Source organism: Acomys minous (assembly GCF_964271855.1).
Source record: "Acomys minous genome assembly, chromosome: 17".
NCBI lineage: Eukaryota > Metazoa > Chordata > Mammalia > Rodentia > Muridae > Acomys > Acomys minous.
Window position 1 is genome coordinate 70,939,924 of NC_140500.1, and position 25,103 is coordinate 70,965,026.

The following is a 25,103-nucleotide window of genomic DNA, read 5'->3' on the forward strand; positions in this document are numbered from 1 at the left end:
TGGAGTTGGGTGTGGGAAACTCGTAGGAGCATTCTTCATCATGCGACATCAGGGCTGCGCAGCCCACGCGAGGCCTGGACTAGAGGGCGAAGAACTCAGTTCACAGCAGTTACCAGAAACAAAGTGGTTTCGGTTTATGTGTACAAGGAATTGCTACAAGAGGCCATCATGAGAAGTTGGGGGGGGGGGGCTGTCCTTCTGCCTCATCCCTGAACGGACTACTTCTTCTTCTTTTGTGCCCGGACCTTTGAGCCAAGAGCCTGCAGATCTGAGTACAAGTTCCGTTTCAGGATGGCACTGCTGCACAGCAAGGCCCCTTGCAGGGCCCCCATCAGCCCACAGGTGAAGATATCTTGGCCTGGAAGGCAAAAACAGTGGCCCGTGACTGTCTGCCCACATGAGGATGGGAGAGCAAGGGTTCCTGTGTTCATCCCTTCATATCAAGGCCACCAGAGCTCTAGAGACAGCTTCAGATAGACCCCAGGACCATAGTTGCCATGGCAACCCAGATCCTGGTATAGGCCTGAGGATGGGAACAAAAGACTAGGCCAGGAAAGCTCAGACTCTGGCAAAATAAGGCAGTGTACCTACCTGTCAGGTAGAGGTTGGGGATGGAGGTTTGGGCTCGTATGGAAGCCATGGCGTGAGGATGCAGACGAGCCAGGTCATGGTCGGCTCCATAGGTAGCTCCACGAGGAGCAGCCAGGTAGTACTGGTTGGTCAGTGGGGACCCTCCAGTCACACTCTCCACCTGAGGAGGCAAAAGGGCAGGGCAGGGCATGGGTGAGCAAGGGAATCTGCAAGGGCCCGATTCTTCCTCTGTTATCCCTGTCCCCAAGAACAGACCGTTAAGGGGTGTGTCATCACCTCCTGCACTGTGTGTGTGTCGGCCCTTACCTTGCCCTCCAGCTGTGGGAACAGTTTCATGACCACAGACATAGAGGCTTCCAGGAAGGCGTTTTTGAGGGTCTCATAGTCAACACCCCGCTTGCCCTTTGGCTCCTCCTGCCACTCCTCAAACCACTCAAACACCATGGGTACCAGTATAGTCATTGTGGACCGGTCTGCAGGGACAAAGCCAGGTTACTGCTGCTTTGGCCCTACCCTGCCCCCCACCCCCACCCACCCAACTTCCCTGGACCTCGAGCCCTACCTGGGAATCGGTCCTCCCAGGTTGGATCCTTGGCTGATGGGAAGGCAATGAAAAGAAGGGGGATGTGTTCTGGAGCCTTCTCCTTGGGCATAGAGACATAGCGCTCCATCCTGTGGATGAGGGAGGCGTGACTGCCAATCTCTAGGCCCTTTTCCTCAAAGCCACCAGCACTCCCCAAAAAAGATGGTTCATCTCTAGGGATTTCCCACCGGAAAGAAACAGAAGCAGAAAAAGAAAGGAGGCACCTCCTTCCTCAACACCCATCCTATTTGTTACCCCTACGTCAGGGGTGGAAGCAGGGTCTTGGGGGTAGGGGCCCAGTGCTGTCAGTCTACCCCACACCCTCTCATCTTACGCCTTGTCCATGTCAGTGTCAAAATAAACATAGTAGTTGGTGGACTGAAGGTTCAGGTCCTCCTTGGTGCCTTTCAGGCAGATGAACACTGAGAGCATGCCCATGCCAGGCCGAACCATTGCCAGCTGCTTCTTCACGTCTGCAGAGCGGGGGGTTGCACTGCAGGAGCTGTGGCTGTGGTGGGGAGCCACTCCCTGCCAGCACAGCCACAGGATGCTGTTCCCTAACTGCCAGCTAGGAGAGAGACCTGATCATTTTGACCATTATTTCCCTAGGCTCCCGGCAGGGACCTCCTCTTCTGTCTCCCCCTGGCTGTGTCAGATAGAGCCTCAGACTCCTGCCAACTCTGCCCCTCTGCTTGGCTTAGCCGTAGTCATAGAGGTGCTGGCCTCCTGCTGGCTCAGAGTACAGCTAATTCACAGCACCGCTGGATAGTCACGCCCGCCATTCCAACCCTCCCCTGTACACACTTAGATTTCTCTTTAACTGCAGATGTGTATGGAGAAGGGCGTGTCTGGGTGTGCAGGGAGGAGCCAGAGGACCACTTGCCCGAGAAGTTGGCTGTCTTCTTCCACTCTGGGGATCTAACTCACATCACCAGATTTAGCAAGTACTTTTTACCTCTGAGCCATCTCAGTGGTCCTCCTCTGTTTGTTGAGGCAGGGTCTCATGACCTTGAATTTCTTATCTTCCGCCTCCACTTCTGAGTGCTGGGATTACAGCCAAATCCACCACAGCTGTCTTACCTGGCTCTGGGGCTTAAACCCAGGGCTTGATGCATGCCAGGCAAGCACCTAACAGCTACATCTCCAGCCCTGTCTAGCCCTAAAAGTCCAGTTTCTCAGGCAAAGGAGGGCAAACATACAGGCTTTTGTTTCTCAGCCCAGAAGTACAAAGCCTAGACATTTGCATCTGACAGGACAGAGTCCTTAGAGCTCTGCACTGCTGAAGGGCCTCTCTTCACCTGTGGTCCTAGGTTCCCCCAAATACAAATGTTACGGTGCTGGTAACAGTCCAGAGATAGGACAGCCAGAGGGCTGCCCAAGAGGAGAGGAGCACCACACGGGCTGAGCTTATAAGCTCCACAGGTGAAACGTCAGGCGTTTAGACGACAGGTCCTTTACCTGGCAGACAGCGGGCAGACTCTGGCAGCAAGTGCTGGTAGGTATTGAACATTCCCGCGTTGGAGATGACCACAGGGCAATAGATGTTCACTTCCTCTTGTCCCTTCTTCACCTTGACGCCTGCAGGCACAAGAATGTGGCTGGGCTCCTGGGAGCTCTGTGGACCTCCAGATCTCTCTTAAAGGCTGGGGATGTAGCTCAGTGGTATGACACTCGTCTGACATGCATGAGGCCCTAGGTTCAGTGCACCCCCTGCCCCCCCATAAAACAAAGTCCAGGAAAGTGTCAAACACTTTTCTCTCAAAGCACTAGCTGTAGTCATGGAACGGTGACATACTCCTGTAATCCTAGCATTTAGGAGGTAGAAGCCAGACACTCAGGAATTCTAAGGACAGCCTCAGCTAGCTACGGAATTTGAGGCTAGCCTGGACCACATGAAATCCTGCCTCAAAATACTAGTTCTGCCTATAGCCCCATCTATAGACACCAGATGTCCCCTAGGGTAGGCCCTGCTTTCTCGGGCCGCAGGCGCACTGCAGAGTCACTCAGCCCTTGCTTCAGACACTTCTGTGTTTATTTTCTCTAGCTCTTCTCACCTCACCCCACCCACCCCATATGGCCTCGCTTATCTTCAGCCATGTCCTGCCAACCCAAGAACACTGGATCTATGGAGTCCCAGGCCCTCTGTCACTGCTGCCAAGTTCTGTGTCACAGCACTCCCCAGATGGCTCAACCTTCTGCAATCTGCTTTGCCTGTGTGTCCAACCTCATCCCTGGCCACTCACAAAACCATTATGTCAGACTTGATCTTTTGTAAAAATTGTATTTTCATGTATGTATGTATGTATATATGTATGTATGTATGTATGTATGTATGTGGGGGCTGGGGGGCTGCACCCCACATGTGGAGGTCAGAGGACAGCCTGACAAGTCAGTTCTCTCCTTCCACCATGTAGGATATGAGGATCAACTTAGGCCATCGGGTTTAGTGGCTGGAACATTTATCCACTGAGCTATCTCTCCAGCTTCTTACCTTGCGTGAATAGGCTGGGTCATCTGCAGGGAGACCCCAGGTCTCTTCTTCCACCCCAGCCCACTGACCCCAAAGCAGTCTCTTACCACAGGCTCTCCCAGCCGAGTCCAGCAGCACACTCTGTACAGTGGCCCTGGTGAGGACAGCGCCCCCAGCCCGCTGAATCAAAGGGATGGTATGGAAGGCGATTTCACTGGAGCCCCCTCGGGGATAATATGCCCCTTGGAGGTAGTGGTCAACCAGCAGGGCATGCATGGAAAAGGTGGTGTGGCTTGGGGTTACACCTACAGAAGGAAAAGGGAAGGAAAAGATGAGCAGGCAAGAGCGGACACAGCACCATTCAGGAAGAAACAGGCCTTCCTGTGAAGGTCACATGAGTGCATCCCAGTATCAAATGTTCCCAAAGGCCCAGGGCACACAGCAAGCTTAGTGTGAATATGAATATACTCTCTGGAAACCACTATGCTGCCAAGACCAAGGAAGTCACTGACACTGTTGGCTAAAGAGAAAACCCACCCTTGAGCAGTTTGAGAGTACATGCCTACAATCTCAACACCCAAAGGCTCAGCCAGAAGGACTGTTGATTGAAACCTAGACTAGGCTACAGAGAGTTCCAGACCGTCCTGAACCTGTCTTGAAGGCGTGGGAGGTAAAAGGGGGTGAAATGTGCTGGGGGCAGCGGAGCGGGGGGGGGGGGGGGGCACGTGTAGCTCAATTAGCAGGACGTGTTCCCAACATGCATGAAGGCTTGGATTTGATCTCCAGCACCACACTGACCAGATGTGGTGGCACATACCTGTAATCTTAGCACTAGGGAGGTAGAGGCAGAAGGATCAGGACTTTAAGGGCATCCTTGACTACACGAGTTCAAAACCTGCCTGCAAGGGCTTGTTTCCAAAAAAAAGGGGGGGGGGCAGAAGAAGAAAAGATAAAAGGGGGGAGAGAGAGAGAGAGAGAGAGAGAGAGAGAGAGACACTTCCAGGAAGTAGATAAAAAAGAATTTCTACCAGAGTCCAGCAGGGGTCAGACATCGCAGCCCTCGGGTCTATTCAGTCAGCTAGGCAGATGGGAAAGAGAGCTGTGTGAGCAGCAGCTTAGAAGAGCCCGGGCTGCCAGCCACCCACCGTAAGTGGGGAAGATGTAGCTGAGCACTGCCTGGAGCTCACGGGACGCTCCGAGCTGCTGCAGGACCTCAGCCAGGCTCTGAGTGGACGCTCGGCAGAATGGAGAGAACCGAGTCAGCAGCCCGAACTTGTTGAGGAGCTGGGTCAAGGACAGCGGGAAGAACTTGAGCAGGATGGCATGAAAGGCTCCACGGGACACCACCTGGGGAAGAAAGGGTAGAGCGAGTCTCATCTCTGGAACCACTGTCGCCTGTCACCACTGACTGCAGGCCCAGCAACACTTAGCTGAATTTACAGACTTGGAAAACATTTCATCCAGGCAGGCATGGTGGCTCAGGCCTGTGATCCCAACAGCTGCGATGCTGAGGCAGGACAGCCATGAGTTCAAGGGCAACCAGGGCTATACACTGACATGAGAGCCAGGACTATATAGCAAGACTGTCTCCCTTACCATAATACAACAACAACAACAAAATGGGCCCTGAGATTTTTCTTCATTCTTCACACTCAAATGAGACTATATTTGCTCTTCCATTTCCTGCTTCCAAAAAAATATTGTTTTTTATATAGACTCCCACATATCCCAGTGACCTTGAACTCCCAATCCTGCTTTTATCTCCTGAATGCTGGGATTGCAGGGCACACATCATGGCCAGTTTAAGGGGTGCTTGGGATCTAATTCAGAGTTGGTATATGCTAAGCATAAGCCACATCCCCAGTGCTTAAATTCCTTTCAAGCATCCCAGTTGAGAAGCCAGGTGTGATTTCATATGCCCAGCAGAGGCAGGGGGATCTCTTGTGAGTTCCGGGCCAGCCAGGGCTACAGTGTGAGACCCGATACACAAATACACAAAAACGACAAAAAGTCTGGTTCCTATCAGGATATATAACTTCCTCAAAGCCCGCCTTTCCAAGGGTGCCATCTAGAGGCCAGAGAGAGGATAGCAGCTGGAGAGCCAGGCAGGACACAGGTATAGACAGTGTATACTGCAATCAGGATGACATGACTGTTCCTTCCTTCCTACTTCGCCAACTCAGTCCCCACCCCACCCCCCGCCCAGCAGTTACTTCACCAACGAAAAGGTCCGTCTTTTTGGAAATAAACTGATGATGATGGCTCACACTACCTTAACCAGCTCCATGTACTTGTCAATGACAGCTTCCTCCTTGGGGAACTTCTCCTTGAGGCCCTGGATGTATTCTTGCCTCCCGCTGTACATGGGGAACTCCTTTCGGCCATCAGGCCCTTCCAGTATCATCACGTCAAAAGGGGAGGCCATGGGGGCCCAGTCCAGCTGCCCTTCGGTGATCTGGTCCAGGATAAAACGGCCAATGTTGCCCTCGCGCATGCGTCCGATGTAATGGATTCCTGTTGGGAGGTGCAAAGAAAAAGAGGGTAACAGAGATCAAGAGGACTAGGCCCTGGAAATGTGCCAAGTAAGGAAGAGGTTGCCCTGCTTGGCCAAGTCCGTGTCCCCAGAGGGCTGCCATCCTCTCTACAGGCATGTGCCACAACATACACCACCCAGCGCCTGCCCAATTACTACGCCATCAGACAGAAATGGGGGTGCCTAGAGAGAAGTTGGGACCTCCAAGACACTGGAAGTGCCCCCATGTCACTCCATTGTGTCTGCCCCGTATCACCCAATAGGGTTTGTTTCTAGCCTCCCAAAGATAAAGCCATGCTCCCAACGCTTTTCCACACAAGCCTTACCAGTGTCAAATTCAAGGCCATTTTCCCCGAAGGTATGGCAGCAGCCCCCTGCCTTGGTATGCTGTTCCAGCACAAGGACTCTCTTGCCAGCTTTAGCCAGAATCGCAGCCGAGGCCAGCCCCCCAATGCCACTGCCAATCACCACTGCATCCAGCCGCTCTGGTACTCGGCTGACTGAGAAAGCTGTAAAAGGGAGGAGAGAGAAGGTGGGCTTCTCACACAGAAACGGGAAAGCAGCCAAGTCAGAGAAGCCAGAGGGGACTTCTCTAGCTTGTACTACGTGAGGAATCTGTGAGGCAAGCCAGGGAATGGTGGCGCACTCCTGTGATCCCAGCACTTGAAAGGTAGATTAAGGAGTTCAAGTCCATCCTCAGAATCCCAGCACTCAGGAGGCAGAGGCAGGCGGATCGCTGTGAGTTCGAGGCCAGCCTGGTGTACAAAGTGAGTCTAGGACAGCCAAGGTTACACAGAAAAACCCTGTCTTGGAAAAAAAAATCCTCAGTTATATAGCTGAGTGGAAGACCAGCCTGGGCTCATCAGACCCAGTCTCAAAACAGGAGAGGGAAAAGAGACAGACCTCTTCTCCTCTAGGGCACAGAACTCTTAAGATGTCTCAAAACACTTTACCAGAGAATACCTCAGACCAGGCAGGCAGATTAGACAGTGATGCGTTGGGTCTTAACCCCTACTATGTACTTGGGGGTTTTCATACCTTTCAGGGACAGTAGGGATCAGCTAACTACTGTAGAAGGAAGCCCGGAAGACAGCAATGGTACAGACACGGTGCCCTAAGTGCAGACACTTCTGTGAATGCAAACAAGGAAAGAAAACAAGAAGGGACCCCCCCCCCCCCCCGCCAGTGGCTCCGGAACTGAGCTTCTTTGGAAGAGGCAGGGTCTGTGAATGCCAATGGAGGTGGGGACAGACAGCAAACAGCGCTGCTCAGAAGCTGCTATTCTGAGAAGTCACACAGCATCAGCCTCAGAAAAGGAGGAAGGTTGGTGTGGCAGGTGTGGCGGGACACCTGCCTTTTTCTCCTCAGGGCTGGGTTACAAGAATGTGCCACCACATCCAGTAAAATGTATTCATTAAAAATCACTGCTCCAAGCCCGGCGTGGTGGCGCACTCCTTTAATCCCAGCAGAGGCAGGAGGATCTCTGTGAGTTCAAAGCCAGCCTAGTCTACAAAGAGAGTTCCAGGACAACCAGGGTTATTACACAGAGAAAGAGAAACCCTGTTTCAAAAATCCCAAATAAATAAATAGATAAATAAGTAAATAAAATCACGGCCCAAAAGCATGTACCTGTAATCCCAGCACTCAGGCAGATGGACCTCTGTGAGTTTGAGGCCAGCCTGATCTACAAAGGGAGTCCAGGACTACATCAAGAGATATTGTCTCAAAAAAACTAAAAACAAACAAACAAAAAACTACTGTCTAAACTGCACATCTGTAATCTCATGCTGGTGGCGGGAGGATCATTGGGAATTTGAGGCAAACTCAGCCTACTTATCAAGTTGTAGCCTGGGCTACAAGTATCAGACTTGCCTCCCCTCCCCAAATCCACACACACACACACACACACACACACACACACACACACACACACACACACACACCAGCAACAATAAAATAACTGGGTGTGGTACCCCTTAGAAAGTAGAAACACAAGAATCAGGAGTTCAAGGTCAGTCCTCAGTAAATAGTGAGTTGAGGCTAGCCTAGCCTAGGCTAAAATTTACAAGCCAGAGGCTGGCGGTCAAAGAGGTGATACTTGGGGGCTGGAGAGATGGCTCAAAAGTTAAGAGCACTGGCTGTTCTTCCAAAGGTCCCGAGTTCAATTCCCAGCAACCACATGGTGGCTCAGAACCATCTATAATGTGATTTAATGCCCTCTTCTGTCATGCAGGCACAGCACTGTATACATAATAAATAAATAAATCTTTTTTTTTTTTAAAAAGAAGAGGTGATACTTGTTTGTTGTTGGAAGGTTTTGCATTTGGACGTTTCAGTTGTTTGCAGGTTTGTTGTGTGTGCTTGTTTAGACAGGGTCTCTCCGTGTAGTCCAGACTGGAATTAATATGTTGCATCACTATGCCCAGCTCCAACACTTCCTTAAAACCTTGAAGGCCAGGCATGTTGGTGCCTGCTTGCTATCCCATCGTCCCGGGGGCAGAAGCAAGACTGCTCCGGGTTTGGAGCCTGAGCTGCATAGTGAGTTTGAGGCCAGTTCCGGTACAAAAGTGAGAAATGTCTCAAAAACAAAAACCTTGGAAGCACCTCTACATGTGTTTTTAAAGATGGCTGGTTGACTGGAGAGTGGGGTTCTTATCACGAAGCAACAGTTAAACTCCCAGCTTTTAGAAACAAGCTTCAGTCCTATGAATTGGGACCACACTTTGTCAAACCGCTTATTGGGAGTTTTTTTGTGCTGCTCCCCCATGCCCCACCCTCACCCCTCGAGCTTGTGCAGGAGCATAGGAAAAAGTTGGTTCTAGAACTAAGTAGGGGAAAGGTCACTTATTCTGTGTGAGTGGTGAACTGAACAGATTCCAACTGGCAGGACTGGAACTGGGCTATGCCAACATCTTGGCGTAGCAAAGATAATGCCCGCGCCCAAACCCTCAGGAGCAAGAACAGTAAACCGTGGAGCCTCCTTCTGCAAGTAAGTTTTCCCAGCACTTTACGAATGGAGAAACAGAGGGCCATGCCCTGGAGCAGTCCTGGAACCCACAGTCCCTCCAGCTGACCTTGTTTGAGAACTTTCTTCCTAGCTTCCTTGTCCGTCACCAGGGGTTCAGGTGGCCGCTTGACATCCTCCGCGAAGGGGTTCGGGGAACTTTCGGCGAAGAAACCCACGTAAACCCTGTGGAGGACCGCCAGCAACAGCACGGCCAGCAGCAAAACCGTGATCCACATCTTGCCTTCAGGGCTCGGAAGTCCGCGTTCTATCCCGTAGAGCTCCGCTTTTATGGCTGAAGCTCCGCCCCCCTCTAGTTTGTCCTCACAGGAAAGCGGGCAAGGGACCGCCCAGGCAAGTAGTCCAATGCCCCGCGCAAAGCTGATAAAGATGTCCATCCCGGCTTTCCGTATGACTTTTGCGGCGCGGGATTTCCATTGCTTACTGGGAAATGTAGTTCTAGTGAGCGCCTGCGCGGTGAGTCCCCGCTGGGGATGCGGGACCCCTACCGGAACGCTGGGGACGCGTCCGGTGAGCACAGGGTGAAGGTGTGGGTGAGGGAGGTAGGGGTAAGAGGGACGATGTCGGGTGGAAGTGGTCACTGCGGGGCCACACAACGCTTAAAGTTGCAAGTGTGAGATCCCGCCTGGGAGGCAGAGAAGACCTGGGCTCTCTTGCCAGTTTTGCGGTGGATTCGCCGAAATCTCGGAAGCAATTCATTGCTTTTCTCCACTATCCTCTTAAAAGCAGTGAGAAAGTCCCCACACAGTCTCCGCCTGTCTGGGTATCTGGATAAGTTGAGACCCCTGTTGAGACTTATTCGGGCGCCGACCTGATTCTCTGTCACTGCCCCCAGGGCTGGTAGCCGCACACCGGACCCCAGGTTGCCCCTAGCTGGATTCCCCTAACCTCAGTCACTCTGTAGAGGCCTCATAGTACAGAGTCACCTAGGAACAAGTCTCAAGAAAGACTAAGTCAAAGATCATCATTACCTATGTGTACTTTTGCATCTAAGGAGAGTTTAAGCTCCAGCAGACAGTCTAGACCTCCTACCCTCTTAACGAAGCCCTTTAAGGAAAGTACGTCTGAAATAAGTACTTGATTTGAGAGGGATTTGTTTGTATAGGAGGCCCATCTCCTCAAGTATAACTATCAGGAAGAATGATTTAATAATTTTGTCCCCCATTACAGGTCCCAGCAGCGCTCCCATCAAGTGTGTAAAGCGCGTCATGCTTCTGTGCTACTTGGCTCGTTTCCCACACAGTAATAGGAAAGCCTTCCTGAGACTGCTGCTGTCATACCTGCCTGTTACCCTGCCAGGTTAGCTGGTGTGTGTGTGTGTGTGTGTGTGTGTGTGTGTGTGTGTGTGTGTGTGTGTGTGTTCGTTCCTGGGGTGCTTGCAGATAAGGGATTACCACCATCCTTCCTAGATCACAGGCAGCCAGGTGTTCAGCCCAAAAGTTAACCATGCTCCCAGTTTATCCAGGCAGCTCATTCTTGGGGAACGTAGATCATAGTCCCCCAGTCAAGAGCTGATGGAGGGGCCTTCCCCTGCTTGGCCCTTTGAGTCTGTATGATTGTCAGTTGTGTGAGAATTGTCCACCCACATCCCACCCCCCCCCCTTCAGTATTAAGGATTGAACCTAGTGTCCTGCCACCAAGTTGCAATCCCAGCCTTTCCACCCGACTCTGTGGTGTATTAGTCTGCGCGTGCATGACCTTATAGGAACAGAAAGACCGGAGGAGGCCTGACAGTTGCCTTTTTCTATCACTCTGTGCCTCGTGCCTCTGAAGTTGCGTCTCCGACTGAACCTGGAGCTAGGCCCAGCAACCAGAAATCTTCTTTTTTTTTTTCCTCCAAGTCTTTTTTTTTTTTTAAGATTTATTTATACAGTATTCTGCCCACACGTGTGCCTGCCCACCACAAGAAGGCACCAGATCTCATTACAGATGGTTGTGAGCCACCATGTGGCTGCTGGGGATTGAACTCGGGACCTTTGGAAGAACAGATGGTGCTCTTAACCTCTGAGCCATCTCTCCAGCCCCCAGAAATCTTCTTATCTTCTTCCACCATAGTGCTGGGGAGCCAAACTCAGGTACCCACACCCGAAGCAAGCTCTCTTAGTCACTAAGCCATCTTCCCAGCCCATTGTTTCATTTTTAAAATTTTTATTTGTTGAGGAGTGGTGGCCATGGTGCGTGTGTGGAGGTCAGAGGACAACCTGTTTCTCTTCTTCTACCATGCGGGTTCCCCTGGGGATGCCACTCAGGTGATCGAGCTTGCTGTCTACCCAGTGCTTGCACCTCTACCCACTGAGCCGCTTCACCTGCACTTGGTTTTTTGGTTTTGTTTTTATGTTTTTTTATTGAGGCAGAAGTCTTGCTATGTAGCCTCAGCTGGCCTGGAGCTCTATGTAGATCAGGCTGCCCTCAAATTTACAGTGATTCTCCTGCCTCAGCTTTTAGGGCATACGCTACCATGTTGAGGATGCTCTGATTTTTTTTTTCCCCCTCAGTGTTGGAGATTGAACCCAGGACCTCACACATGGTAAGAAATATCTGTATCCCAGCCTCATATTTTTTGTCTTGACTCCCACACATCAATTCCTGCCACTAAGACTCCTAGGAACTCTTGTTCGTGAGAAGACTGTCTCCTCTTGGCACAAACTTGTGGTGTGATAGGCATCCATGATGTCTAGTTACCTGATGATTAAGATAGGATCTTTGTCCAGCCCTTTTCCTGAGGCAGGCATCGCGAGATGAAAGACACAGGGGCAGGCCTGGGCTGCTGCTGAGCTTTTATCACAGTGTTTTGTCCAGCCCTTGAGAAGCAAGCCTCAGTTACATAGCGAGTATGGGGCCAAACTGAACCACACCTATGCATCCTGTTATGTATATCTATATCCCGAGACAGACAGACAGACAGACAGGTTAGGGAGATACTCATTAGGTAAGATCATCTGTTGCCCTTGCAGAAGACCAGGATTTGGCTCTCAGCACCTGCATGGCAGCTCATAAACCATCTGTAACTCCAGCTCCAGAGCCTCCGATACCCGATGTACATCTGCACACACACAAATACATGTGAATAAAAATCATGGGAAAAAATTTTTTAATTGGTTGTGCTGGCACATACCTGTAATCTCAGCATCAGGAAGGCAGAGACAGGCCGGTCTCTAAAGCTTGTTGGCTGCCTGCTTGTTGGGTTTCAGATGAATGAAAGAGATCTTGTCTCAAACAGATTAGGTGAACAGAACCTGGGGAACAACATCCGAGGTTGTCTTCTTCACCCCCTTCACCCCCTCTCGTGCACACATGTACACCTGCACACACGTGAAAATACATGCATGTGTGTACACACGGTAAGAGCCGATCTGGAGATGTGGCTCAGTGGTAGAACATTCACTTGGCATGCACAAAGACCTGGGTTGGATCCCCAGCACCAGCACTGCATCACAGCTGTGCGCGCATGTGTGTGCACGCACACACACACACACACACACACACACACACACACACACACACCAAGAGTTAACCAGTTTGCCTTCCCAAGGTTGTCATTGTCTTGCATTTTGAGTTTTCTGTCATTCTAGGAAACAGGTCCAGTGTCATCAGCTCCACTTGTGTCTAGGATCGGAACAAAACTAGTGCAACCACTGCTCAGTCTCACCCACAAGAAACCAGCTAGGTCCCAGAGACATCATGGCCACAAACAGACTCCACTAAGAATAGTGCCGCTGCCTTTTAGACATTAACAGTCCACCTCACTCTGGTCCCTATATGGTCCCTCCAGTCCTGCGGTGTGGACAGTAACCAGCAGACATCAGGCTAGACATCTTGATTATTTAGAATAAACTCACAATTGCTTAAAGATTTTAAGTCTTCCCCCCCACCTTGAATATCTTTAATAGAAGGGTGACTGAGTGATGACGCCAGCCTTGTCACCTCCCCCCATTTCTGTTTTTCCAGAGTGAGGCTCTGCAGTCCCCTGGGGCTCTTTTCAGGACTCACAGAAGTCTTCCACACCTTGGTGATGGCACAAAGGGACTGTTTTCTTACTTGCAGCCTGAATGACTGCCAAGAAGGAAGGAGAAAGTAGAGTGTTTGGCCCTGTGTCTCTCCTGGTGGCTTTGGACCTCAGACCGTCATATCAAGCCCTTCAGAGCCCGAGGACAAGGCTCACCCGAACCAGCGATCTTGAGTCATGAGTGAAACATCTTTCCTTTCTGAGATGGAATTACCAGACGGACAGGTGAGCGGATCTTTGCTCTAGGGGATTCTGGGCTGAAGGTGTAGTTCATTCACCTAGCTGTGGCTTCCGTCTCCAGGATGAGACAGACAGACAGAAACAGGAGATTCTAAGCCGTGATGGCAGGCGGGACACCTGGGATCCTACACTTGGGAGGCTCAGACAGAAGGATAGGGGTTCAAGGTCACCCTCAGCTACATAATGAGTTCTAAGTCAGCCTGGCTACAGAACCTGGGGGTGGGGGAGGGGTAGCTCCTGAAATCCCCTAAGAGATGAGTAGCGCAGGGATCGATCAATTCACCTCCTGTTCTCCTCCCCGTCCATCACTGGTCTGGTGGACTGTCTTTTTTTTTTTTAAGATTTATTTATTTTATTTATTGCATATGAGTGCTTTATCTACAGAAGAGGGCATCAGATTACATTATAGATGGTTGTGAGCCACCGTGTGGTTGCTGGGAATTGAACTCAGGACCTCTGGAAGAGCAGGTGGCGCTCTTCACCACTGAGCCATCTCTCCAGCCCTGGTGGACTGTCTTCCTTAGCTTTGTGCTGCTGAGATAAACACTATGACCAACAGCAGCCCGGGGAGGAATGTGTTTACTTCAGCTTGCAGCTCATTGCTGAGGGAAGTCAGGGAAGGAACCTGGAGGCCGGAACTGAAACAGAACTCTACAGGAACCCTCTTACGCCTCCCAGGACCACCTGAGCAGGCCCCGCCCTCACCAACTGCTAGCCAAGAAAGTTTCAGCCGGGCAGCATGGCACACACATTTAAATCCCAGCCCTCAGGTGGCAGAGACGGGCACATCTCTGTGAGTTCAAGGCCACCTGGGTCTGCATTGTGAATTCTAGTCCAGCCAGGGATACATAGTGAGATCCTGTCTCGAAGCAACAACTAAAACAATAGACTTGTCCAGAGGTCAGTATAACAGAGGCTTTTGTTTTGTTTTGTTTTGTTTTTTCAAGACAGGGTTTCTCTGTGTAGCCTTGGCCATCCTGGACTCCCTTTGTAGACCAGGCTGGCCTCGAACTCACAGCAATCCGCCTGCCTCTGCCTCCCGAGTGCTGGGATTAAAGGCGTGCGCCACCACACCCGGCTAACAGAGGCTTTTTCTCAGTGGAGGTTCCCTCTTCCCAGATGGCTCCAGTTTTATGTCATGGTGATTAAAAAAAAAAAACAAAACACTAAACAGCATAGTGACCACAACCCTGAGGCTCCTGGTTCAGCACAGTCACCGTGTAAGGCCACGTGAGCCTGGCAGCTAGCCCCGCATTCTGGACCTTCCCCACTGTCTTGCTGGCCAGAAATGGGATTCTGGGGCCAGAATACAGAAAGGCATTTGCTGGCCTCTCCAGGGATGTTTCCTCATGTTCAGAAAAGGACAGACTGTTCTCCTAAAAGGAAGTCTCTGGAAGGAGGCTGAAATGTAGACAGAGAAGAAGGAAGCATTTTTTATATATAATGCCAAAAATCACCAAATATTATTGAGACAGAATTTCAGTGAAAATTGTAGATATATTTTCTACCTTGTACTATGCTAATAGTTTTGGGAAACATCAAAGACATATAAGGGAAAGTGCTCATGTAGCCTTTTTCAGGGACACTTGGGTCGCACACAAGAGCTTTATAAGACTTAAAGAGGGCGCTAGAGAGACGACTCACTGGTTAACAATGCTGGCTACTCTTCTAGAGGACCCATGCCGGGTGGTTCAGAACCATCTTACGGCTGCAGCTCCAGGGCATCCAGTGCCCTTTCTGGGCTCTGCAGGCCACACATACATGACATACATTCACACAGACACACACCCTTAATTTTTAAAAATCAAAATAGAACTGGAGGCTGTCAAGGTGGCTCAGAGGTTAAGAGCACTGACTATTCCTCCAGAGGTCCTGAGTTCAATTCCCAGCAACCACATGGTGGCTCACAACCGTCTACAATGTGATCTGATGCCCTCTTCTGGCCTGCAGATGTACATACAGACAGAGCACTGTATACATAATAAGAAACCTTTAAAAAAGAAAAGAAAGAAAATAGAACTGGAGGTGGTGGCGCACCCCTTTAATCCCAGCACTTGGGAGGCAGGGACAGGTGGATCTCTGAGTTAGTTGAAGACCAGCCTAATCCACTTACCAAGTTCCATGCCAGCCAGGCAGCATGGTTAGATCTTGTCTCAAAATAAAACAAGAGTCTGGCTGTCCTGGACTCACTTTGTAGACCAGGCTGGCCTCGAACTCACAGAGATCCGCCTGCCTCTGCCTCCTGAGTGCTGGGATTAAAGGCATGTGTCACCACCGCCCGGCTGAGGGTAGGCTCTTTTAAACCCAAAGAAAAGGAAAGCAAAATTCCACAGTCCATGTGGAAAATGGACTCTCAGGAAGACATGCAGTGGACCCCGGGTGAGGCAGTGTGTGTTCTCTGCCCTCTGCAGCCCTTAGTAACTGCCAGAGTCTAGCACTTCCTGACGGCTGCATTGCAGCACACTGAGTGCACAGGGTTTTTAAAAAAATAGACTTATTTATTATATATACAGTGTTCTGTCTGCGTGGAGGTCTGCATGCCAGAAGAGGGCATCAGATCATGCTGTAGATGGTTGTGAGCCATCATGTGGTTGTTGGGAATTGAACTCAGGACCTTTAGGAAGAGCAGCCAGTGCTCTTAACCTCTGAGCCATCTCTCCAGGCCCCGAGTGCACATACTTTTAAGTCCACCGTTGGTCAATGTCTAGGGTTTGTGGAAATAGTGCTACAGTGAGTGAAAACAAGCACATCACCATGGAGAGGAAGGGTGTATCTGTTAGATATGTACTAGCCTACAGTGCAGGCCTGGAGTGTGCAAACGTGTGACTGTGGGCCAGGGTGTCACTCAGTCCATAGTGTGCTTGTCCCCCTATGTCTGTAGACCCAACACTCGGGAGGTGGGAGTAGGAGGACCCGAGGGCCAACCTCAGCCTCCATAGCAACTGCCAACCTCAGCCTCCATAGCAACTGCCAACCTCAGCCTCCATAGCAACTGCCAACCTCAGCCTCCATAGCAACTCCTGAGATGGCTTAGAGTACCTGAGACCTTGCTTCCAAATCATTGGGCAGGGCTGGCAATCTCTCCTGCGCAGGTGTCCAGCCTGGCAGGCCACGTGCACCCAAGGATAGACTTGAGTGCCGCCCAACACAAAACCCTACAGACTTTAAGAAGACATCTGCAACATTAGAATATCTTTCTTGTTGATTGTGCGGCTCTTGGGTATGAATTTTGTAGACATCAGTGTCTGTTGCAGGATCAAAGGTTAGAAAATACCAGCATCTGGTGAGTTGTAACCTTTGACCTCTAACCAAAAAAAAAAGTTTTTAATCACCTCTTTTGACCTTTGATAAAAACGTTTTTATCATCTTTTTTGACCTTTGATTACTTGACTACTGAAGCATTATCTCAGAATAGTTCATATGCCATTTATTTGTATATTTATTAATCAAGTTTCTCTAGGGAACAGAACTGATAGAATGCACACACACACACATACACACACATACACACACATACACACACACACACATACACACACACACACACACACACACACAGAACTACTAGAGTACTTTACAAGCTGTGGTCCAACAGAAAGTCCAAGAACCCAGCAGCTGTTCAGCCCGTGGGGCTGGTGGTCTCGGCTGGTCTTCAGTACCCACCAGAATCCCAACAAAGTAGACTCCAAGGCCAGCGAAGGACGGAATTGCCAGTGAGTGAGGACAAGCAGGCAGGGCAAACGCTTCCTTCTTCGTGCCATTTATGTAGGCTGCGAGCAGAAGGCATGGTTTAAGCAGCCAAAGGGCCAGACTTAAGGTGAGGCTTCCCACTTCAAATGATGCAATCAGGAAAATCCTCTCACAGGTATCCAGTAGCTTGCATCTTAGTTAAGTCTAGATGTAATCAAGTTGACAACCAAGACTTGTTATCACACACATGTCTTGGTTTTTTGTTTTGTTTTGGTTTTTTGTATTTTGTTTGTTTGTTTGTTTGTTTGTTTTGTTTTTCTTAATGCTTGAGGCCAGGCATTAATCCCAGCACTCTGGAGGCAGAGGCAGGTGGATCACTGTGAGTTCAAGACCAGCCTGATCTACAGATCAAGTCCAGGACAGCCAGGACTACACAGAGCAACCCTGTCTAAAAAAGAAATAAAAATAATTAAAAAAGAACCCATTGCACTTCCAGAGGACCCGAGTTCACTTCCCAGCACCATGTCAGAGGGCTTGTAAGCAAAGGATCTGTTCCTTCTCCTGGCCTCCTTGAGCCCCTACACACACATGACATACTCTCAGACACACAGAAACACACAAGTAAAAGTCAGATAAATTTTTTAAATAATAATGTGCTTTTGAGCTAGGGTGATGGCTCAGTGGGTGAAGCTCCTGCCGTGTGACGTGAGGACATGAATTTGGATCCCTAGAACCAGGTAAAGCCAGACGTGGTGGCCGGTGCCTGTGCGCCCTGCGGCGAGATGTGGGGAGGAGGGTAGAATCCACTGGATGCCCTGCTAACCTGGCACAGCAGCAGGGAGCATGAGACCCTGCCTCAAAGCACGATGGGAAGTGAGGATCGAAACTTGAGGTTGGATTCTGATGGTCACACATGTATCTATGCACACCTCACACGTCAAATTACTTAAAATGATATTTCCTTTTGTGTAAATCAGGCATTTTCCACAGGGCTTAGTTTTTTGTTTGTTTGTTTGTTTGTTTGTGCCAATCTTGCTAAAGCACCCTCCCGCCTCACCTCCTGAGTGCTGGGATTGCAAGTGGCACTGCCACTCCATACTTCTTTCATTTGATCGGTTTGTGGACATGGTTGGTTGGTTCATTTTTGAGACAAAATCTCCAATGTGTATTTTTAAATTTTATTGTTGCTAATTCTTCAAGAATTTTGTACACATATACAATATATTTTGATTGTATTTGCCCCCTACTTCTGCCTCTAACTCTTCCCAGAGCCAGTCCCAACCCCTCCCAAACTCATGACCTCCCCTTCATTAAAAAAAAAAAAATTACACAGCAAATCCGGTGTGTGTTATTCATGTGTTTATGAGTGTGTGTGTCGGGGAGCCACTGGGGCCCTTGAACCTGCTTAGGGCCCACACACCCAGAGAAAACTCCTTTTCCCTCTCCATCCATGCATTTTGCTTGTTTGTTTTGTTTTGGTGGTGGTGGTTTTGTTGTTCTTATTGTTGTTGTTGGTTTGGTTTAGGGTTCTTTTTTGGCTTTTTTGTTTTTTTGAGACAGGGTTTCTCTGTGTAGCCTTGGCTGTCCTAGACTCGCTTTGTAGACCAGGCTGACCTCGAACTCACAGAGATCCGCCTGCCTCTGCCTCCCGAGTGCTGGGATTAAAGGCGTGTGCCACCATGCCCAGCCTAGGTTTTTTTGTTTGTTTGTTTGTTTGGCTTTTCAAGACAAGGTTTCTCTGTAGCCCTGGCTGTCCTGAACCTGGTTTGTAGACCCAACTCGATTTGAACTCTCAGAGATCCTTCTTCCTCTATCTCCCGAATGCTGGCCTTAAAGGTGTGCACCACCAGGCCTGGCTTAATTGATTTGTAGTTTTTTTCCTAATGTCTTAGGAGGATTGGCTCCACCTCGTGCCTGTGATGAGTGAGAGACAGTTGTTGAAGGCTTTGTTGCTGCTCCTTCTTTTGTTGCTTTGCTTCTTTTGTTGTGGTTTGTTGCTGGTTTGGTTTTTAAACACTCGTGGGGGAGGGTTTGCTGAGTGAAGGGGCTGGGCAGAGGGCCTCAGAGAGCTTCACTGACACCAGTCCCAAGGCTTGTTAACATCAGAGAAACCTACGTAAGATTCCTTAGGGGCTGGTGAGGTGGCTCAGCAGTAAACCTGCTTGCTGCCAAGCCTGATGAGCCGAGTTCAAGTCCCCTGACTCACATGGTGGAAGAAGAGACCCAACTCTGACAAGTTGCACTCCGACCTGCATATACATGCTGTGGCACATGTGCTACCCCCCATCCATCCATGCTTGCTTACATACATACATACATACATACATACATACATACATACATACATCAAATAACATTAAGTAATCCTTTTATACTTTTTCCTTCCCTCTTTCCCTCTATTCTCCTGTCCTTTCTCTTATGGTGGGTACCCTGGTCACACTCGTGTACCAGCTACATGCTCATCTTGAGATCATATGAACCCAGTGCCTCAAGCAAAAGCCTGCTTGCACCACCCCTCAGGGCAGTGAGGGTTAGGATAGGCTCTTCTGTAGCCCACGGTGGCCTCAGACCCTTGCTCTCTTGTCCCTTACCTCCCGAGGGCACCACCGTGCCTAGTGGTCTGTCTTTACGGTACTGTAGCTGATTTCTCCAAGGCTCATTTCTTTGTGATTCTAGGAAAAAATGAGAAATTCAAACTGTGGTCTGACAGAGGTTACCACAGGAAATTGACCCTGGCTTGCCTGTCTGTCTTGCAGGTAGAGTGTGTCTCTGCTGGCCACTCTTCATCGTACAATGAGGACAATGGTGCACTCGTGGCTTTCAGAGGAATTCCTGTACGTACCTCCCGCGCCTCAGAGTCTCCTGCCAACACAAGCTTCTGTGTGCTGGGGACACAGGAGGGCGTAGACTCCAGGAGCACACACTCTGGGAAAGCACAGAGCTGCCACACAGCATCTGTCTGATGAGATCAGACCACCCAGGGGATGCGCATAGCCTGTACTGGGGGTGAAAAGGCACAGCACAGACTCACAGGGATGGAGCATTTGTGCTTATTTACCATTCAGTGGGGGGGAGGGGCAGGTGCTCGTCCCCACATTACCCAACTGCAGCCTCACAGTCCAAGTTTTCTAGGAGCCCCACTTTAGGAATAACTTTTAAGGCCAGGTGTGGTGGCATGCGCCTTTAATCCCAGCACTCGGGAGGCAGAGGCAGGTGGATCGCTGTGAGTTCGAGGCCGGCCTGGTCTACAAAGTGAGTCTAGCACAGCCAAGGCTACACAGAGAAACCCTGTCTCGAAAACAAAAACAACCCCCCCCCAAAAAAAATGAAAAAGAATAACTTTTAGCCACGTGGTGATGGCTTTAATACAAGCACTTGGGAGGCAGAGGCAGGCAGCTCTCTGATTTCAAGGCCAGCCTGCTCTACAGAGGGAGTTCCAGGACAGCCAAGGCTACAACAAAAAACCCTGTCTCAGAAAACAAGGAAACAAACAAAAAAGACTCACTTTTAGGCTGGAAGACGTGGTGTAGGACTGTAAGTCCAAACATTTGAGAGTCTGAGGCGAAAAGATAAGAGTTCAAGGTCTGCCTACACCACATAGCAGGACAAAACAAGACTGGATTTAGAGCTGGGGTGCACCTCAGTGGAGAATGTGTGCTTAGGATGCACTGGGCTCTGAGTCAGTCCCCCGCAAACAGCTCAGTGGGTGAAGTGCTTGCCTTACCAGCAGGGGGACTTGAGTGTGATCCCTAAAATGCGTGGTGGTGTGTGCTTGGAATCCTAGTGCTGTGGAGGCAGAGGCAGGAGAATGTTGGCACTCACTGAGCAGCCTGTCTACCCAAATCAGGGAGCCCCAGGTCTCAGCGACAGCCCCTGAGGCAAAAGCAAATAGCAATCTGAGAAACAACAGCCAAGGTTAACCTCTGGCCTACACGAGTGCGCGGGCGCGCACACACACACACACACACACACACACACACACACACAGACACACAGATTTTTGTCAGTCCATCAGAATATAGTCTTCCATCCTTTAATATTCAGGATATTTCATGTACAGTGGGTGGGAGGAGCCGTGTGTGGGGAGCCGTAGATCTGCCCTCACTAATGGTCATCTGCCCCTACAGATCTCAGAGCTGAAGAACCACAGCGTTCTCAAGGCCCTGACCACAGAACCGAATGGCTGGCAGCCAGGCGGTAAGCACCCCCGAGGGCCCTTAGGGCTTGGGTGGGACCCAGATCAGAGCCTCCGAGGACCCACTGCCCATCGTCTGAATAAGTCTTGCTCTTTCTCTTTCAGAATGTTGTAGGTTTATCATTCCCCAACAAACTATCAGAAGCAACCCTGGCTTAGGAGCCAGATTATCTCTTGGTGGTTTGCTGTGTGCTTCTGGCCACGCAATGCAGTAATGTCTGTTTACAGGGAACATTTTAAAATTACATATATTTTTTACTTATTTATGGGTAGGGGGTGTGGGCCAGAGGACAACTTGTTGAAGTTAGCCCAGTTCTTCCACCGTGCAGATCCCAGGGATGCGCTCAGGCCATCAGCCTCGGAGGCACTGAGCCACTCACCGACCCAGCAGTGGAGGTCATCCGCAAGGACCGAGTGAAAATGAGGCAGTACAGTGCCAAGCATGGTGGCGCTCGCCTTTAGTCCCCGCACTCAGGAAGCAGAGACAGGTAGATCTCTCTGGGTTCAAGGCCAGCCTGGTCTACAAAGAGAGTTGCAGGAAAGCCAGGGCTGTCACACAGAGAAACCTTGTCTTAGAAAACAAAACAAACAAAAGAAAATGAAGCAATGTAAGTGAAAAGGCTCTGGTGTTTTCTAGTGCCATGCTTTCGACTCAGTCACTGATTTGCTAGTGTGTTTAAAAGAAAGCTATTCTCATATCCAAATAATTTTGGAGCTACATCCTCCGGTTTAAACTCTGGCTCCCTTGCTTATGTGGCCTTGAATAAATTGCTTTGCCTTTCTAATCATCCCCTCTTCAGCTAGAATGCAAAGATGGACAGCGGCTGAGGCGGTAGTAGGACGCCCTCCCAGCATGCACCCTGCCTCCCGTCCCAAACACGTTGAAAGGGTGGCTGCAGGGGGAGAAGGAAATTGATCACAGTGGCACCTGGTGAACAAATTTGGTGAGGATTAGATGACACGGCACAGAGGACACAACAGTACACTTTGCAGTGAGCAGTCAACTGCGTACACATTTTTGTGTGTCTCTTTTAAGGAGATTTATTATGTGTACTTTATGTGTGCTGGTGCTTGGTCTGCGTGTGTCTGTGCACCACTTGCATTCAGTGCCTGCAGAGGCGAGCAGTGGGCACCAGACCCCTGAAACTGGAGTTACAGACAGCGGTGAGCTGCTGCTGCGCAGGTGCCACAAACCAAACCTGGGTCCTCTAGAGTAACAGCCTATGATGCTCTTAACCACTGAGCCATCTCTCTAGCACCTCAATAGTATATGTTTTTATTTTTTTAAATTTTTAAAAAAAGATTTATTTATTACGTATATAGTGTTTTGCCTGCTTGTACCCCTGCTGGCCAGAAGAGAGAACCAGATCACATTATAGATGGTTGTGAGCCACCATGTGGTTGCTGGGAATTGAACTCAGGACCTCTGGAACAGCAGTCAGTGTTCTTAACCGCTGAGCCATCTCTCCAGCCCTGTTTTTATTTTTAAACGCTACACATTACTGGGAATATAGATTGGTACTAGAGCACTTAGGCCTAGTTTGCCCAAGACCCTATGTTTTTAGTGTTTTGAACCACACACCAAGACACACATACACACGCACACACACACACACACGCGTATATTTAAAATATATATATATATATACACATATATAGACATGTATCATAGATACACATATGTATTTTAATTTATGTGTATATATTATGCATATATATAATATACATTGTGTGTGTGTATGTGTGTGTGTGTGTATCTCCTACACACTGAAGGCTGTGAGATAGCTCACCAGGTAAAGGCACTTGCTGTCAAGCCTGAATTAGATTCCCAGGACCCACATGATAGAAGAGAGTGAATTGTCCTTTGACCTCCACATGTGCACTGTGACATGGACACTCTCACACACAATAAATGTAATTTTAAAACTTTTCTTAAGACAAGGTTTCGCTGTGTAGCTGGCTGTCCTAGAACTCACTCTATTGACCAGGCTGGCCTCGAACTCAGAGATCCGCCTGCCTCTGCCTCCCAAGTGCTGGAATTAACAGTGCGTGCCACCACTGCCTGGCTTAAAAAACTTTAAAAAAAAGTCCTACATACTTAAACTATTATCTTCATAAGCAGAGCGCTTTGGAGGCTGGGGACCAGTACGGTGACACTTGCTATGAGCCTCCACTTTCAGGCAGGTGAAGTCAGAAGGATCCGAAGCTCAGGGGTGTCTCTACACAGCGGGCGTGACACCAGCCATGGCCACTGGAGACCTTGTCTCAAAAAATAAACTAGCAGAAAAGTAACGCTCTTGGATAATTTGCATTTACAGGAGGACTAAATCAGTGTTGTTTAGTTGATGGGAGAGGTAAAAGAAAAGAGTCAATTAAATAGTAAAAGAAAGAGAAATAAAAATGTGAGCTGCATTTGTTTTACACACGTGTATGAACACACACACACACACACACACACACACACACACACACACACACCTGTCAGGATCATCTTCAGATCTGCAGAGCCAGCAGGGCCAGCCTGGCTCCCAGAGGACAGGACAGGCACACAGGGTTTAGTCTTCTCTCAGGCAGCAGCTAGAAGGCCAGCTGAGACCTTGAACTTTCTGTTGCTTAACTCTTGTAATGGCAAACTCCCTCTCCCCGTGGCCAAGGTTTCTTTTGCTCCTGGCTCACAGACGTGGTCAAATTGCTTGTAGGCGAAGGGTCATAGGGTGAGAGATCGTTGCGTTGCTGATAAGTGGCTTAGAGGCCGGGGTCGAGGTAGGAAGTCTGCGGTCAGCCCCACCAGTTTCCCTGTGTTGTTCCACGCTAATCACTTGGCTTTGTTTTCTGGTTTTTGTGTAGCCCTGGCTGTCCTAGGGCTCACTCTGTAAATCAGGTTGGCCTCAACTTGCCCCGATCCCCCTGCCTCTGCCGCCCTAGTGCTGGGATTACTGGAGTGCACCACCTGGCTCATACTTTTTCTTTTCTCTTTTATGCATGTGTGTGTGTCCATGTGAGCGAATGTCACCGAGGGCCTGTGAAGGCCAGAAGAGGGTGTTGGACGCCTTAAAGCTAGAGTTACTGGTGGCTGTGTGCTGCCAGTGTGGGCGCTGGGGACCAAACGCAGGTCCTTTGGAAGAATAGCAAGTGCTCTTGTTGATAGGGTGCGCTTGTTTGTTTGTTTGTGCAGGCTTTTGTTTTCTTTCTCTCTTTTTTTTTTTTTTTTTTTTTTTTGGTTTTTCGAGACAGAGTCTCTCTGTGTAGCCTTGACTGTCCTGGACTCGCTTTGTAGACCAGGCTGGCCTCAAACTCACAGAGATCCGCCTGCATTTGCCTTGAGTGCTGGGATTAAAGGCGTCCGCCACCGCTGCCGCCGCTGCTGCCGCCACCACCCACCGACATCATCACCCCGGCTACAGCAAGTACTCTTAACTGCTGATCATCACTCAGGCTTTCCCGTCTTGGAATGGGGAGCTGAGGGCCAAACCCCACCATCTTGCTCTTGCTCGGCAGATGCTCTGAGCCAAGTCTCCACCCTCTCTCTCTCTCTCTCTCTCTCTCTCTCTCTCTCTCTTTATTATTATTGTTTGCTGTTGCTCAGCCGCTTTGTCCATCATTCTTGTCTCCCACAGTCTTGCAGCTAAAGGTTGATTTTCATGTTGTCTATTAATGCAAGGCCAAGATCTGTTGACGTTACGAAGCTGAATCGTTCTGAGTCTCAGTGTCTGCTGTCCCAAGACTGGAAGTAGCAAGGTGGAACTCCCTAGCAACCAGACACTTAGGAC

At 49.7% G+C, this 25,103-nt stretch overlaps 2 protein-coding genes across 9 annotated transcripts in view; one reads left to right on the forward strand and one right to left on the reverse strand.

Annotated features, from left to right (window-relative positions):
- Nucleotides 1-109: 109 nt before the first annotated feature.
- Nucleotides 110-9,480, reverse strand: RETSAT (retinol saturase). The gene is made up of 11 exons (XM_084766550.1): nt 9,252-9,480; nt 6,504-6,686; nt 5,917-6,158; nt 4,790-4,991; nt 3,752-3,949; nt 2,633-2,752; nt 1,509-1,647; nt 1,154-1,263; nt 898-1,064; nt 592-751; nt 110-358 (listed from the first exon to the last, which is right to left on the reverse strand). The coding sequence occupies exons 1-11, from the start codon at nt 9,418-9,420 to the stop codon at nt 219-221; spliced, it is 1,830 nt and encodes a 609-aa protein (XP_084622676.1). The 5' UTR covers nt 9,421-9,480; the 3' UTR covers nt 110-218.
- The window catches only part of ELMOD3 (ELMO domain containing 3), a 32,263-nt gene continuing 16,582 nt past the window's right edge, over nt 9,423-25,103 (forward strand). The window contains exons 1-6 of one of the 8 annotated variants that reach the window (XM_084766559.1): nt 9,610-9,712; nt 10,373-10,501; nt 11,698-11,729; nt 13,151-13,433; nt 19,895-19,972; nt 21,266-21,335. In XM_084766559.1, coding sequence (XP_084622685.1) covers nt 13,386-13,433; nt 19,895-19,972; nt 21,266-21,335 — 196 coding nt within the window. In that variant the 5' untranslated portion in view covers nt 9,610-9,712; nt 10,373-10,501; nt 11,698-11,729; nt 13,151-13,385. Of the gene's footprint in view, nt 9,536-9,609; nt 9,713-10,372; nt 10,502-11,697; nt 11,730-13,150; nt 13,434-19,894; nt 19,973-21,265; nt 21,336-21,704; nt 21,822-25,103 lie in introns of those variants that run through there. The other 7 variants (XM_084766561.1, XM_084766560.1, XM_084766557.1 and 4 more) reach the window with 7 other exon arrangements.

Bases quoted from the DNA above. Each gene is read 5' to 3' on its own strand.
- RETSAT (XM_084766550.1), bottom strand. From the start codon at position 9,420: ATGTGGATCACGGTTTTGCTGCTGGCCGTGCTGTTGCTGGCGGTCCTC. The intron at 3,950-4,789 runs GTGGGTGGCTGG...TTCCTTCTGTAG, and splicing joins CTACATCTTCCCCACTTACG to GTGTAACCCCAAGCCACACC. The intron at 2,753-3,751 runs GTAAGAGACTGC...TTGTGCCTGCAG, and splicing joins CTCGGCTGGGAGAGCCTGTG to GCGTCAAGGTGAAGAAGGGA.